General features: G+C 38.5%; 1 protein-coding gene and 1 long non-coding RNA gene across 7 annotated transcripts in view; one reads left to right on the top strand and one right to left on the bottom strand.

Annotated features, from left to right (window-relative positions):
• GTF2I (general transcription factor IIi) overlaps positions 1–16,340 on the top strand; it is a 79,478-nt gene that overhangs the window by 22,151 nt on the left and 40,987 nt on the right. For 2 of the 6 annotated variants that reach the window (XM_011995230.1, XM_011995229.1), the window contains 5 exons: positions 271–314; positions 4,921–4,998; positions 8,751–8,810; positions 11,097–11,153; positions 13,071–13,133. In XM_011995230.1, the coding sequence (XP_011850620.1) occupies positions 271–314; positions 4,921–4,998; positions 8,751–8,810; positions 11,097–11,153; positions 13,071–13,133 (302 nt within the window). The remainder of the gene's footprint in view (positions 1–270; positions 315–4,920; positions 4,999–8,750; positions 8,811–11,096; positions 11,154–13,070; positions 13,134–16,340) is intronic. The other 4 variants (XM_011995232.1, XM_011995233.1, XM_011995231.1 and 1 more) reach the window with 4 other exon arrangements.
• The window catches only part of LOC105550332, a 41,988-nt gene that overhangs the window by 18,726 nt on the left and 6,922 nt on the right, over positions 1–16,340 (bottom strand). The gene's annotated exons all lie outside the window — the stretch shown is intronic.

Consider the following 16,340-nt stretch of genomic DNA (forward strand, 5'->3'; position numbering starts at 1 on the left):
CATATTGGCCAGGCTGGTCTTGAACTCCTGACCTTGTGATCCACCTGCCTCGGCCTCCCAATGTGTTGGGATTGCAGGCGTAAGCCACTGCGTCCGGCCCAATAACTCTTATTTATGCAAGAAATAAATATGCCAGTTTTAAGCTGAGTCAGGTTGGCACCTGCCTTGGTCAAGGGAGGGATCTTACACTTTGAGACCCAGAGACTTTGAATGTTGTGGGAGTGACTGTCACCAGCACATGGCTTGATCAGGGCTTTCTTCTCCTTGCAGTTGTGGTCCCATCAAAGTGAAAACTGAACCCACAGAAGATTCTGGTACGTACTAGTGCTTTTAGAGTCAATGGTGAAATTAAGGAAGACTTTCCCTTAGTGTAGAAGGTTATAGTTTGACTCAATTATTGCTTTGTTTTGGTAAGAAAGAGGCAGTCACTACTAATGTATTCCAACTGTGACACTATTTGTTAATGTTATCACATTAAGACCCAGAAAGGTAATTTGCTCAGTAAGTGGTAGACAGAGTTCTTTGCCAGTTACACATGTTTGTAGATAAAATGTATTGTCTTCTTTTCCAGTTATACAGACATATAATGTAAGAGGTCGGCTGTTCTGTAGTGCTTTTTACAAAAATCAATAGAATGCCACCTTCGTCTCCTCCTTCCCTCTGCACTCCCGTTTTCCACTCTCCAAGGAGACCATTTTCAATTCTCAAATAAAAGTGCTATTTAATTCCTTATTTATTTGTTTATTTATTTTTTGAGACGGGATCTTGCTTTGTCACCCATGCTGGAGTGCAGTCTTGCAACTTCAGCTCACTGCAACCTCTGCCTGTGGGTTCAAGCAATTCTCCCACCTCAGCCTCCCGAGTAGCTGGGATTACAGGCATGCACCATCACGCCCGGCTAATTTTTATATTTTTAGTACGACGGGGTTTTGCCAGGTTGGCCAGACTGGTCTTGAACTCCTGACCTCAAGTGATCCACCCGCCTCAGCCTCCCAAAGTCCTGGGATTACAGGCGTGAGCCAGTGCGCCTGATCCCCTGTTTATAATTCGGTTCTGTCCTAGAACAATGGCACCCAGATGTTCTCAGCATATTTATTTATTTCATCATTTCCCCAGTGTTACTCTGTATCCCAGTGCCACTGTCAAGCCTCCCGCTGCTCGGCCCTGTGCCCCTTATTCACACGAGACGCTCCTTAGTGGGCTGTCACCACCCTGCTGGCCCCCTCATCTCCCTCTGTCTGCCCAGGCCCTTGGCAGCTTCCCCAGCCCCTTTCCCGGCCCTTCGTCAGCCTTCTCATTCTGCCATGCTTTCTGGGCAGCCACCTACCCCGCTTGACCCCGTCTAAGGGCATCTCGAATGAGTTGTTGGGGAGGCGGCAAGGGGGTGTTAACATGTGTGCGTGCATGTGAATGAGAGCTTTTATGTGTGTAAGTGTATTTTGGGAGAGCTGCAAGAAGAGTGTTGAATTATCCTTTTTTGGAAAAGGTATTTGAGTCTTTTACACTGTTTGTCGGTTTTACAGAAGGTTTTCCTTTTTTCTTTATTTTCACTCCATAGGAAATCTCACATTTTTGTGTAGTTTTTAGTAGATTGTGCCAAAAAAAAATCATCATTTGGCAAATTTTTCCCCTTAATTCATGTATTCATCTCCTGAATATTTAGTTTGCTTCCAAAAAGAAACATGCTGAATTGGGAAACCCCATGTATTTAATCGAATTCTTTCAACTGTCTTTATGTACGCATCAGCATCATTATAGGTTTCTGTTTTCTCTTTTACACTTTGCATCTTTATATTCTTAATTTATCCTGCAAATAAGATTTTATTTACATTTATAGCCAGGGTGCAGTCAGGAGACAGAAACCATATCAGTTATTGGAACAGAGAAAATTTAACATAAAGATTGTTGGCCGGGTGCGGTGGCTCACGCCTGTAATCCCAGCACTTTGGGAGGCTGAGGTGAGTGGATCACCTGAGGTCAGGAGTTCGAGACTGGCCTGGCCAACATGGGGAAACCCAGTCTCTGCTAAAAATGCAAAAAAATTAGCTAGGCATGGTGGTGGGCGCCTGTAATCCCAGCTACTCAAGAGGCTGAGGGAGGAGAATTGCTTGAACCCCGGAGGTGGAGGTTGCATTAAGTCAAGATCGTACCATTGCACTCCAGCCTGGGCAACAAGAGTGAAACTCCGTCTCAAAAAAAAAAAAAAGATTGTTAACTAGTTATAAAGTTGTTTAACTTTGTAACCTAAAGGAGAATACTAAGGTTTTCTTTAAGGAACAATTCTAGGCAGTGACTGCCACCCCGTCAGCTTTCCATCTGACTTCTGAGGTGGGGTAGTGTTTGGCTGGTGCTGGTGGCTGACAGGCATGGCGAGGCTGCTTCTGGTAGTGTCAGAGACATTGCCAACCAGGCCCAGCTGTTGTGATGGGAGGGCCTGCTTTGGCCAGGCTGATTGAGGATACCGAGGAGTCACCTTTTTGGGATGAGAATGCAGACAAGAAGCCAAAAGGAAGGCCCAGATCCCTTCCCCTCCTCTAGCCTGTCTCTCTGTAGTGTATCCTTGTGGCAGAGACTCACACAGAGGCAGCTGCTGTGCAGAACTCAAGCTTCAGCAGAAACCCAGAGGATGGGTTTGCAACTGAGAGACATCAGTTTTGCGGCTGGCCCAGGCTGTTCTCTTTGGCTACTCAGCATATATACACACCCTTCCCTGCACATTTGACCTTCTATACAACAACGAGACAACTCTTCCATCTAAAGAGATGTAACTTGACTTCCTACGAAGAAATCCATTTTTACCCTCTCCTCAAAATGGGGAGACACAGTGTTCCAGCAGTCACCCATCGCTGGGAGACTGACTTAAAAGTCGCGAGCTATATTACCTGCTCTTTAAATGCAGCCCAAACCTAATTGAGTAATCTCTAGTCTAATGGATAAATGGAAAGGAAACCTCCAACCAAACTATTGTGAAATACTACTGCACAGAAGAGAATAGTTAGTATATGTAAACGCATAATCTTTACACAAACACATTTGTAACAGACAAGGAAGAGAGTAGGCATAGTGGCCACAGTCTACGCTTCTGCAGCTTACCAGACTTTTTTTTGGATTTACCTTTTTACTTTATTTATTTATATTTTTTGAGACAAAGTCTCACTCTGTCGTCTAGCCTGGAGCGCAGTCGTGCGATCTCGGCTCACCGCAACCTCCGCGGCTCAGGTTCAAGTGATCCTCCCACCTCAGCCTCCCGAGTAGCTGGGATTATAGGCGTGTGCCATCCAGCCAATTTTTGTATTATTTATTTATTTATTTTAGTAGAGACGGGGTTTAACCGTGTTGGCCAGACTGGTCTTGAACTCCTGACCTCAGGTAATCCATCTGCCTCAGCCTCCCAAAGTGCTGGGATTACAGGCGTGAGCCACTGCACCCAGACAGTATGTGTGGGGTTCTGTAGCCGATTGGAGTGACCCAAATTTTTATCCCTGAAGGGTCTGAATCCCCAGTGGATCTGCCTTGTTCGTTAGCTGTAATGCTGTAATTTATTGCCTTCCTGCCTTCCTGCCTTCCTTCCTCCCTCCCTCCCTCCCTCCCTCCCTCGTCTTGCTGTACCACCCAGGCTGGAGTGTAGTGGCGTCATCTCTGCTCACTGCAACCTCCGCCTCTTGGGTTCAGGCGATTTTTATGCCTCAGCCTCTCGAGTAGCTGGGACTACAGTTGCGTGCCACCACTCCCGGCTAGTTTTCGTATTTTTAGTAGGGATGAGGTTTCACCATGTTGTCCAGGCTGGTCTCGAACTCCTGACCTCAGGTGATTCGCCCACCTGGACCTCCCAAAGTGCTGTGATTACAGGCATGAGCCACCGTGCCCGGTTGTTAGCTGTAATTTTCTATTCGCCTTTACTGGTGAACATGAAAGTGCTAAGTTAGCCCAGAGAATCGCAGAGGTCTCAGATGCAGTGTTCTCTGCCACCACTGTGTAGCAGCAAAACACTTTCCCCTTGGTGATCGAAGGCGGTGGAGTAACTCCTTTATTTGCTTGTTGCTTCAGGGATGCATACCCTTTGTGTATCAATTTAACTCTCTTTGAGCTCTTTCTCTAGAGTTGAAAATATTCTTTACAAAGTTGCCCAAGTCAGAGCTCACGATTTCGTTCGTGTTAGGGTTGGTATGACTGTGGTTGAATATTTCAGCCTGAAACGTGTATGTGCACCTATGCATTGTTCATTTCTTTTTCTTTCCTTTTTTTTTTTTTTTTTGAGACAGAGTCTCGCCGTGTCACCCAGGCCTCGGCCCTTCCCAAAGTCAGCTTTTTAATAACATCGATTGCTTTTGCCTGTTTTGATCTTCCTATGAGTGGAATTTACACAACACATACTCTTTTGTATCTGGCCACAAAGGTCTGCTTCGAATCATCTGTCCTAATCGTGGACAAAGCCTTGTGCAGAAAGGTGTGCTTTGTACCCTGGCACAAATCCTTGTAATAAAAGGGATTTATTAGGTGAAAAAAAATCAATGTATCTCGTTATTGAAATTGTTAACCATGATGCTGTCTCTCCTTTGGAATACTGAGTTATTAAAGCTGATGTTTATAAGTGTATTTCAATGGTTTATAAAAGTATTTTTAACATTAAGTGAAAAGGGAGTATGGCAAAATTTTCTTTGATTCTAAAGATAAGAATTTGCTGGAGAAAAGAGCAGCAAATAATTGCAGAATATTAATGAATGGTTAAAATTTTGCACTGACTGGGATTATAGGTGATTTTTACCTTCTGCTACCTACTTTTGTCTTTTCAAAGACCTAAAGTCTTTATTTAAAGTAAATACGCATTGCTGTATTTATAGGGAGGGCAGCAAGGATATCCCTACACAATCTAGCTGAAAGTTCTGACATGCAATCATATCATTGCATTTGCTTTTCTAGGCATTTCCCTGGAAATGGCAGCTGTGACGGTAAAGGAAGAATCAGAAGATCCTGATTATTATCAATATAACATTCAAGGTAACTCGAGTTAATGCAGTTTTTCATTCTAAAAATTATTCGTGGTTAAAATTAAAATTTGCTCATCAATTGCTTTAATTTCTTAAATAGAATTTTATTGATCAGTTCTTGATTAACATATATATTTATAATTCAGTCACTGGGATAAAACATTTTAAAAATGGGGCTATAAGATCGACTCAGACAATCCATAGGGGATATGTAAAATAGCCATTCATGTTCTTAAAAAGGATGAGCAAAAGTTGTGGCACAATTTAGAATTCAATCCCAGGTTGTAGTGTTGCAAAATAAAATAAACCTGTTAGGCAAATGCAGATATATCGTCAGCTTAATTTTTTCGCACTGCGTAATTATAGTATATTAAACACTTAAAAAAACCTGGTTAGCTTTGCCATGTACATACCTAATACATCATCTTCACTGCATCCAAGATAATGAAATATCTATAACCCCAAAAGTTTCCTGTGTCCCCTTGTCATTCATTGCCCTGCCCAGTATTCAGGCAACACGGATCTGTTTTCTGTTTTAGGTTAGTTTGCATTTTCTATAAAGTCTTATGAATGAAATAATAAAATGTGGACTATTTTCATGGGGCGGGGAGCAGTGTGGCTTCTTTGATTTCACATGATTGTTTTGAAATTCAAATTCATCCACAGCATTGCATGTATCGGTAGTAGATTCCATTTGATTGTTAATTTGTGTTCTTTTGTATGCCTGGGTCAAAATTTGTTCATCTCTTTGTCTGTTGATAGCCATTTGGGTTCTTCCAGTTTGGGGCCATTACAAATAGAGGTACTGTGAACATTTGTGTACAAGCTTTTGTGTGGACATAGGCCTTCATTTCTCTTTTTTTTGTTTGTTTTTTGTTTTTTGAGACAGAGTCGCACTCTGTTGCCCAGGCTAGAGTGCAGTGGCGCGATCTTGGCTCACTGCAACCTCTGCCTCCCGGGTTGAGGTGATTCTGTTGCCTCAGCCTCCCAAATAGTTGGGATTAAGATGTGTGCCGACACACCTGGCTAATTTTTGTGTTTTTTAGTAGAGATGGAGTTTCACCATCTTGGCCAGGCTGGTCTCAAGCTCCTGACCTCAGGTGATCCACCCGCCTGGGCCTCCAAAAGTACTGGGATTACAGGCGCTAACATGCTTTTTTAAAATGAAATATTTAGAACCTAAAAGTATAGTATCAATCTGCCCAGGTTTAGGGAACCATAGTATTCGTCTCTTCTCTCCTCCCTCCAAGAAGTAACGTGTTACTATTTCATTGAAGCCCTTCTTGGGGCTCTCCCAAATTCCCACTTCTCTCTCTATTCTTCTTAAGTTGACCATGATCTTGAAAATTGAGAATTGTCCTTCCTGATGGTGATGTTGTGGTTTACTACGTAAATATTCTTGCAGGACTCTGTGTGTGTGTGTGTGTGTGTGTGTGTGTGTGTGGCATGTCCATGCTTGTTGTTTTATATATGCCACTTCCTGAGTTAAGCTTACACAGTGGTACACTGTATATGTTGTTGAGTATAGTCTGTCACTCAATTTAAGTTTTCAAGATTTATCTTTTTTTTCTTGGGGGTGGGGGATGGATTTTTGCTCTGTCACCCAGGCTGGAGTGCAGTGGCGCAATCTCAGCTCACTGCAACCTCTGCTTGCCAGGTTCAAGCAATTCTCTGCCTCAGCTGGGATTTATCTATTTTGTCACAACTAGATTTAATCATGTCATCATGGTAGTTACACTGTGTGATTATAATACAGTTCATTTCTTCGTTCTTTTACATAAGGACATTGATGTTTTCTTCTAAAACCTTTTGTATTCCAAAATAGGCTTGGATATATTTCTCTGTGCACCTCAGTGCTCCTGTAAAATAGTGGCATTCAAATGTGAGTGTTGGGAATGTGTTGGTTTTCTCAATGAGTGGTAGGTACCTCAAGCATTTGAGAGGTGGAGGTTAAGTATGTTTTAGGGTGAATAAAATCAAGTACCATTTTTAGGGTGAATAAAATTCAAATACGTGACATTAAAATAATTTGGAAGTATAGTGATACATGAAGGTAGGCTGTGTAAATATCAACTAAAAAATATATAGTTTAGCAATATTGGAGGCCAAAAACAGTAGTAGCAGGGGTAGAATAAGACTATGTAATATTTAAAGGAATCAGTCACTAAGTTGATACAACAACCATTAGTTTGTATGTGCCTAACAATGTATCCTCAAAGTAAAAGTAAAAATGATTTACAAGTTATAAGTCTCTATAGATATGTACAGTTATGTGGGAGATTTTAACCAATGATCTATGTCTAACTGATGAATACTTTTATAACATTTATATGTTACATAGAATATTTTAACTATAGTTAATATATTTAAGCTAACTAAAGAAAACTATGTACCCAGGAAATAAGTTTATTTACAAAGCATGAATCATTTATAAAAATTGACTGTATACTTGTTCACAGGTAGTCTTAATAAATTCTCTGAACATACTGAAATTAAATTATTAATAGAAAACATAATACAGTGGGAATCCTAGGAAACATGCTTATAATTGACTTAATGAGGGCCTCATTAAAAATATTTAGACCAGAATATCGAGAATGCCACATAAACTTGTGAAGAGCAGCTAAAGCAGTACTTAGAGGTCAATTAGTAGCCTTCACTAACATTGCATTTTTAAATCCTGTAAATAGCACATCTTCCTTTTCACGAGTTCAGTATGTTTTACTTAGAGTCAGAAGACTAGGAAGCAGTGGATCTAGCATTTGAATTTAGGAGTCTACATTCAAAGACTTGCTCTCCTTTGAGATTCTAAATAGAAACGATTTCTTTATTTCTCATGCAATTGATTTTTTTCTCTGATGTGTCCTTTGCCTGTAATGTGTAGTGTGGTGCATCTTTGTGAAATTTCTTAGGCTTTAATGAATGAAGCGTTTCAAACGACTTAGGATGTTTTCTCAGTTCTCTTCAGAGATAGTTAACTGATTTGTGGTCTTATTAATGCCAAAATGTGTTTTATGTTAAATAGCCATTGAAAACACAATGTTTTGTTTTCTACTTTAAAACTATTACTACTTTAATCATTAAAAAGTTTGATGATAACATGTAAATGTGTTGTCAAAATATAGCAGTTTGTGAAGTTAAATTTAACTCAGAGTACGTTCTGTGTTTTGGAAAGAACCTTATTAGAAAAAATGCCCGTGGTGCTGGAAGAAAGGGAGAATGAATTAATAGCTGTTAGTTTGTCACATTTCTATTTGAGTAGAGATGCAAGGAGATGGTTTACGTTATTTTAGAGATTCTAAGGAAGGTATATAACATTTGGTTCTGCATTTTTCTTCAGTATGACAAAAGCGTAAGCAAATTTTTGCCAAAGAAGAAACATATACACCTGTGAGATAAACCTGCATTTGTAATCTGTATGAAGTAAAAGTTACAGTTTACTGTTATAAACATTGTACTGTTTTAAAAAACCCATATCTTCCATTTTAGACATACCATTCCCATTCAATCCATATGTCCAGTCATCTTCAAAATTTCTTTTGACTGTTTACATATGAATTTACCTGATTACATTTTTCCATTCACCAAGATCATGAATTGACATTGCTCATTTTGTCAGTCTTTTTAAAAAATTTTTTTTTCTTTTTTATTTATAAAAAGGCCATTCCATGTATCTCACCCAAATTTGTTGACTAAAGTCATCCCACATTTTTTTTGGGGGGCGGGGGATTACTTTTGAAGTATTATCTTTGTATCCCAAAGCAGGCCCTTCTGAAACCGATGATGTTGATGAAAAACAGCCCTTATCGAAGCCTTTGCAAGGTATAATCTTTTCACTCCCGTTCTCCCCCATACTGCTCATATTTAATGTTTCCTTATATTGCACAGACTGTGTTTTAATATTTATAAGTATCGTGTTACTTTTCTAAATGGAAAAGGAAAAAAAAATGTATTGGCCTTTTTTTTTTTAACATATAAATGAACTTCACAAGCAACAATTTTTCAAAATCAATTTTCCCTTTTGTGAATCTAGTAATGAATCTCGAAATGGGTACATGACACACTTTCCTATTGAAGGTAAAGTACACATTTATACCTTAGAATAGTCAGAAGTCAGGTTCTTATTGTATGATTAGTAATGCAAATATTGATAAGGTCATGTTGATACTTAGTATTTAGAAGAATTCTGAAATAGCACTTGTTAATCTGTAAGTTTCAAGTTCATTGCCTTTTTGGCAATTTTTTTAGTGTTCCCAAACTTGATACTCATAGGCTGTTAGTAATGGCGTTTACTTCTATCTATTCTGGCTTTGAGTGCATAAGATGTATTAGGTTTAGGCTTAGCATATAATGTAAATGTAATTGTTTATTTTGGATTTTAAAAGACATATAGAATTATTGCTTACACGAATCATCTTAACTCTTATTCTTTGCTGAAATTTTCCTTTTTACCTACTGACCTCGTCGTTTTGCTCTCATTCCTTTGACCTCACATCTCTTTTTTCTTTGACTTTTACAGTCAAAGAACTTAATGTTCCATAAATTAAAATATTAAGATTAAAAAAAGAGGCCGGGCGCGGTGGCTCAAGCCTGTAATCCCAGCACTTTGGGAGGCCGAGACGGGCGGATCACGAGGTCAGGAGATCGAGAACATCCTGGCTAACACGGTGAAACCCCGTCTCTACTAAAAAAATACCAAAAAAAACCTAGCCGGGCGAGGTGGCGGGCACCTGTAGTCCCAGCTACTCGGGAGGCTGAGGCAGGAGAATGGCGTAAACCCGGGAGGCGGAGCTTGCAGTGAGCTGAGATCCGGCCACTGCACTCCAGCCTGGGCGACAGAGCGAGACTCTGTCTCAAAAAAAAAAAGATTAAAGAAAGAGAAAGGAAGTGTGTAGAGAAAGCATATTTTAAAAATGAATTAAAGATTGACTCGTAGGTATAGGTTTTTAGATTTACTTACAGTTTTGAGTTCAGGTGAGTTTTCACAATGTAAAGGAAGTGGAAAAGAATCCCCAGATAATTGTGACATGCTAAAGCTAGATACTGAGAACCAAAAAGATGTGACCTCAGTATGGTACTTTGAATTCAAGGATATTAGCCACCAAATGACAGTTTTTCAGACTGTAAGCATTGCTCTTTAAAAATCAAGATAAAATACGTTTATAACTTAGATCTTACTTTTAGTATAGCTTCTGAACTTAGTTCTCAATAGATAAGACAAAATAGATGAGCATCTGCTTCCTTTCCCCTCAAGCGATGTATTCTTACTGATAGGTAATATGTTTGTATTGGTACTTAAAGGCAATGTTTTTCCATCTTTTCCATGTTAGTAGCTCAGATCTTTAAGGACAGAGGATACCAATTAGGGGGCAGCTTGCGTTCTTAATCCTAAGTGGCTCTCTGATGTCTTAGATTCTTTCTTTCCTTTTCGTGAGTAAAACTTCTGCTCCAGTAGGATGAGCCTGTTTACCTTGTGACTGCCTAACTGATCATGCTTTATGTTCCAGTTTTTAGAAGCAGGCAGATTATATTACCTGACTTAAAATGCTTTTGAGACTAAAGGTAGTATCTTAAATTTTAACTTACGAGTTTCCTTTAAGTACAACTTTGATGAAATGACGGGGATTGAGTTTCCATGGCTTTCGCCCTAGTGAAAATGGAAAGCATGAAACATTTTCCACAGCAAACCCTGAGCTTCCTTACAGAGAGTTAATTAAGTGTCTGAGCACAGCAAGCATTTACTCTGATCCGTGTGTGTATGTGTGTCACTGACAGATGAGCATGGTACTTGAAGCATAATTCTACTTCCTCAGATTCCAATATCTAGTAGTTTTATCATGTAGTTATAGTAACTAATATTAAATCTCCAAACCTACTTAGGTCTGCTCTGTATTTGTGTTTTAAAACAATTCTTTTAGCTTCCAAATAGAAGCGTTGTATTCTTTTCTGAATTAGAAAACATTGTTTGACTTAATGGCTAAAGAGTTAGACAATCATTTTGCATATGTTTATTACGTCTTACATTGTTTGCATTGTTACCTAGATTCTCTTTCATCTTTCAGTGTCAGTTTTTATTGGTTTATTATATGTTGTTTATTTTCTTTTTAGGAAGCCATCATTCTTCAGAGGGCAATGAAGGCACAGAAATGGAAGTCCCAGCAGAAGGTTAGGAGAAAAAGAGATTGCATATTTTACACTATTTGTTGTATGTTTATTCTATTTTATAGATTCTGTTATCCTTAAAACACCTCATTTGGAAATAAAAGGTGATTCCTTTGGTATGCCTTCCTAGCCAACAGGTTATTTTTTTTTTTTTTAAGTTCTAAGATGTAATATGCTTCTTTGACCATACTGATTAATAAAGCCTATGGGATTGAAAACTAAGTGGTAAGTAAAGCTCTTACATGATGCAAAATGCTACTTTTTTTTTTGTCCTGGTTTTCTTGTGCCATATTAAAGATCTTTTAAGGAAGAATAGCTTCAGTGTTTCAGAATTAAAATGACTAGCTCCATTTGTATTTTATTTTCAAATGTGCTTTTTAATACTTCTAGTCTTTCAGTAGGGTAAGAATATAGTCTACATAAAATTTATAAAGGAGAGAGTTTCTCCCTTTATTTTATACCCACAACTACTCCATAAATGACTCTGTCAGTTTACCAGCTCTCCAGCTTTGGTTTTAGGATGGAACACCTGACTGAGGTACAGTTCTTTTTCTTTAGAATCCTGAGTTAAACTTATCATGCAGGGTGACTTCTTACTTCCAAGGGGTTTAAACGGTTCCACACAAATTTTTGTAGATTTCCCCCAAGGAAAATGACTGGTAAGGTAACCGAATCTTGTTTTAGGATTATTTCTCTCATAAATCGGTCACGTTATACCTTATTTTTCTAGGATGAAAAGAGGGGTCTACTGTGTAACTGCTTATATTCCATTGTATTTACATTTGTATTTTAATTAAAATAAATCATTTGTTTGATCTTTTACCTTCTTTGAGGGAGAAGACAATCTTAAAAGTCCCCCAGTAGAGGCTGGTTTCTCCAAATTCAGTTACAGAATTAGGGTTTCTCCCTGGAATACATTTCTCTCAGAAATACTGATATGCTCATTTTAAACCGTTGGTTACATTTCCCTGTCAGCTCTTTTTATAGAAGATTGTGTGGGTGAATGTAGTATGCTTTACCGTGTAGAGGTGGGTATTTTCTCTGTGACAGAGTTTTCAGTTTTGAATAGGCAGGATTTAGAACAACAAGACCTGGGTAATAGATCACAACTTTGCAGTACGAGGGCTCACCGCCTTGCAGCCCCGTCGGCAGGTACTGCATCTTGAAGACTGCGTTTTTAGGACATTTTTACTGTCATCTTCCAGTGTTAACAAAGTGGAATCGAATCTGGGTTCTGGCCTTTATTCCTCTACTAACAAGTAAACATAATCTTTGGCAAATCAATTAATCTCTCAACCTTTGCACAATGAAAGAGAACTAATGAAAATACTCTCTCAGCTTCTAGCACTAACATTCTGATGTACGTTTGTCTTGTGTAGGAACAAATATGAATGAACTTTTTAATTTTTTGAAATACGTTGCATACAAAGCCAGAGGATATAGTCCTGTGTGCACTTGTGACACTCAGTCTCTTGATAGGAAAGTCTCCATTGCAAAGCCTGGGTTGTGGTTTTATTGAACAGTAGAAACCACTCCTCACATTTCTGAAAGGAGAGGAGAAATTCTAACCCAAGTAGAAAGCATTTGTTTCTATCCGAGCATCTTCTAGCTGTGGCAGGAAATTCATTGTGACTTTGTCAGATCCTCATTCCTCCAAGACTATGGGATTTTTTTGAGTCAATTTCTGCAGGTAACATGTTGTTATCTAAATTTTTCCAGAGTTTTTCTAATTTTTGTTTTCTTTTATCCCTATTTATAATGAAAAGGGTCAAATTTTAATTTCATTAATATGAAATGAATTAAAATGCCAGTGAATTTTTATAGTAGGCTGCTTCTGGAGTTATCAAATCAGTAAAATGTTGGAACATATGGAAAAATGCTTAATAATGAATGTCATTTTAGAATTTTATTTTTTTCAAGATTCTACTCAACATGTCCCTTCAGAAACAAGTGAGGACCCTGAAGTTGAGGTGACTATTGAAGGTTAGTTATCTAAAAGCCTTGATTCCAAAGTTTACTTCTGGTCATAAAAATATCTGTCACATTCACATTGCTAAATATGCATTTCATTCATTTTGAAAGGAGACTTGTGGGACGAATACATGTGTTTGTGTGACCAAAGCAGCCCACTCCCCAGCAGTGCACCCCCGTGCTTTGGGAGTTTTAGATGACAGAACGAAGCCGTGAGAATTAGCATTGGCCCACAGGTGGCCCAAGCTATCCTTGCTATCAGTGGGAATTGAAAAGAGAAAAAGAAAATTATGACCAGACTTGATACATACAGAAACAGATTCTATAATCTATGGGGTTGTGATAGAAGAAGACTTATTTGGAGCTGGAATCCCTAATTTCTAATTAAGTAAAGTGGAGGAGAAAGTGTTGATAGTTTAGTGAGTAATTTTTAAAGCAAGTTCCCCCGGCCCCCGACCCGCAAATACTACTTAGAGGCTGACATACAATTTATCTTTCAGAACTGTTATTCTACAATACTCTTCTATAGCTAAGATTGCTTCAAACCTAGTTTTTTTTTTTTTTTTCTCCAAAGATAAGCATGAACCTGATCAGCTGAGACAGTTTATCCTGAATTATTTGAAAATTCAGCTAATAGAATTATTAACTATCACTTCATATTAATAATTATTAAATGAGCATTGCATTTTTCCTTTTAAATTAATGTCTCACGGCTGGGCACGGTGGCTTGCACCTGTAATCCCAGCACTTTGGGGGGCCAAGGTAGGCAGATCACTTGAGGTTAGGAGTTCAAGACCGGCCTGACCAACATGGTGAAACTCCATCTCTATTAAAAATACAGAATTAACTGAGTGTGGTGGTGTGTGCCTGTAATCCCAGCTACTTGGGAGGCAGAGGCAGGAGAATCACTTGAACCCTGGGGGCAGAGGTTGTAGTGTGCTGAGATCACACCATTGCACTACAGCCTGGGCAACAGAGTGAAACTCCATCTTAAAAAAAAAATAATAAAATTAATGTCTCACAGTACTTTGGTAAGTTTCTTCCCCTCAAAGTACTTGTTTCTTGTGGTAAAATGTGAAAATGGTACAGTAAATTGCACAGTGGAACGTCTTCTTCACCCTCACTCTGCTCCCAAGTCCCAATACCGAGGGATGTATGTCAGCTTATTGTGTCTACTTCGAGAAATAATTGCAGTCTATATCTTGATTTTTGCAAAAATACACTGATGTTTTCAGCACACATTACAAAGCAAATTTTAAAATATCACGTATTCCTTAGGCCTCCCCCTCCCGTAACTGTACATCTTGGTACTTTATTAGTTTTTTTCCAGCTGCTGCGTAACCTCTCTTGGTTTGCTGTCTGTCTCTCTTTCTCTCTTAACAACCTGTTGCCTACTGATGTCACTTGGTTATTTCTAGTGTTTGACTACTCCAAACTACTCAACGTGTCTGTCTTCATTGCTTCTAAAATATAAGTCCATTAGTAGCTTCCACCTAATATAAGAAATCTTTTCATATTTCATGTGTTAATATACAGATTTCTTTTTTCATTAATATAATTTTTCTAATCTAAAACATTTTGAATTGTTTACAGTCTAGCAATAAATAGTTGAAATTTAATTCCTTTTTAGTTAGAAACCTTATTAACAGGAAAAAAATTTAAGAACATATAATTATTATAAATACTCAGCTGTGCCCTTTCTATGGAGATGTTAATATAGGAAGTTATTAAAATTATAAAAATAAAGCTTTTAGGTGGGACTAATAACCGTTTTGATTTGTCAAATCTTAAAGCAGATAGAGGCTGTATTAAAATGGTTTAGAATGTAAATACTTGCTTTTATAGCAAGTATTTTAAGAAAATCCAGAAATAAATGCCTCATGAACCTGAAGTGTACATCAGTCTTTTTGAACTTTAACTGTTTTGGATGGAGTAATAAATCTCATTTATTTAATTTAATTTAATTAATTTATTTATTTTTGAGACGGAGTTTCACTCTTGTTGCCTAGGCTGGAGTGCATTGGCATGATCTTGGTTCACCGCAACCTCCGCCTCGCAGGTTCAAGCAATTCTCCTGCCTCAGCCTGCCTAGTATCTGGGATTACAGGCATGCGCCACCACGCCCGGCTAATGTTGTATTTTTAGTAGAGACGGGATTTCTCCATGTTGGTCAGGCTGGTCTCGAACTCCCGACCTCAGGTGATCCCCCCCCCCCAACCTCGGCCTCCCAAAGTACTGGGATTACAGGCATGAGCCACTGCACCAGGCCATTCATTTCTTTTAAACTCAGACGTTGTGCTGTACGCCTGACTTAACGTTCACATTTGTGATTAAGTAGCAGAATTTTGCTATTTAGACTTCTTTCTTTTCAGAAGACCAGTGAAATACCAGGTCTGAGTAAAGTAATTCTTTTAAAAGGTAGCATTTTCCATGTCATATGTGCTTACACACATACACATTTTATATATGTACATATAAAAGACATGTATATTATATAGAAATTATATCAACCATTGTATTCCTGATTTTTTTAGGAAGATAAAAAATTGTCTTGATACAAGGTCAAGTGAGAACTTACATGCACACCTCTGGTTAATAATGTGTATCGTATATTCTTTCTGAAAAGGTTACTTCCAGATGGTGGGAGCTATTTAGATAGCCATAGTTGAGAAATAAAATTTTGGTATATCTTCATAACAGAAAAATTTATAGCCATTGAAATGCTGATAATGTTTTCCAATAATCTGCAAAAAGATCTCTAATATAAGATGTTCAGTGGGAAAAAAAAATCCTGCCTTAAGAACAAGGCAACTTGAAAAGCAAAAGTGTATCTAGAGAATAATCTTAGTTTTGTTTTGGAAAATCCTCGTGCTTGATAGGAAGATGGACAGAAATAAACTGAGATATTCCTGCTTGCCTGGAGACGACTTAATTTTAGATATAAATCTTTTCACATTTCCCAAATCATTGATAGAAAAGAAAAAAAAAAAAAAAAAAAACAGAACTTTGTCATCAAATAAGTCTGTCCAGGCCCGGCGCGGTGGCTCAAACCTGTAATCCCAGCACTCTGGGAGGCCGAGACGGGTGGATCACGAGGTCAGGAGATAGAAACCATCCTGGCTAACACAGTGAAACCCCGTCTCTACTAAAAAATACAAAAAATTAGCTGGGCGAGGTGGCGGGCGCCTGTAGTCCCAGCTACTCGGGAGGCTGAGGCAG

This window comes from Mandrillus leucophaeus, unplaced genomic scaffold, assembly GCF_000951045.1.
Source record: "Mandrillus leucophaeus isolate KB7577 unplaced genomic scaffold, Mleu.le_1.0 Scaffold479, whole genome shotgun sequence".
Taxonomy (NCBI): Eukaryota; Metazoa; Chordata; class Mammalia; order Primates; family Cercopithecidae; genus Mandrillus; species Mandrillus leucophaeus.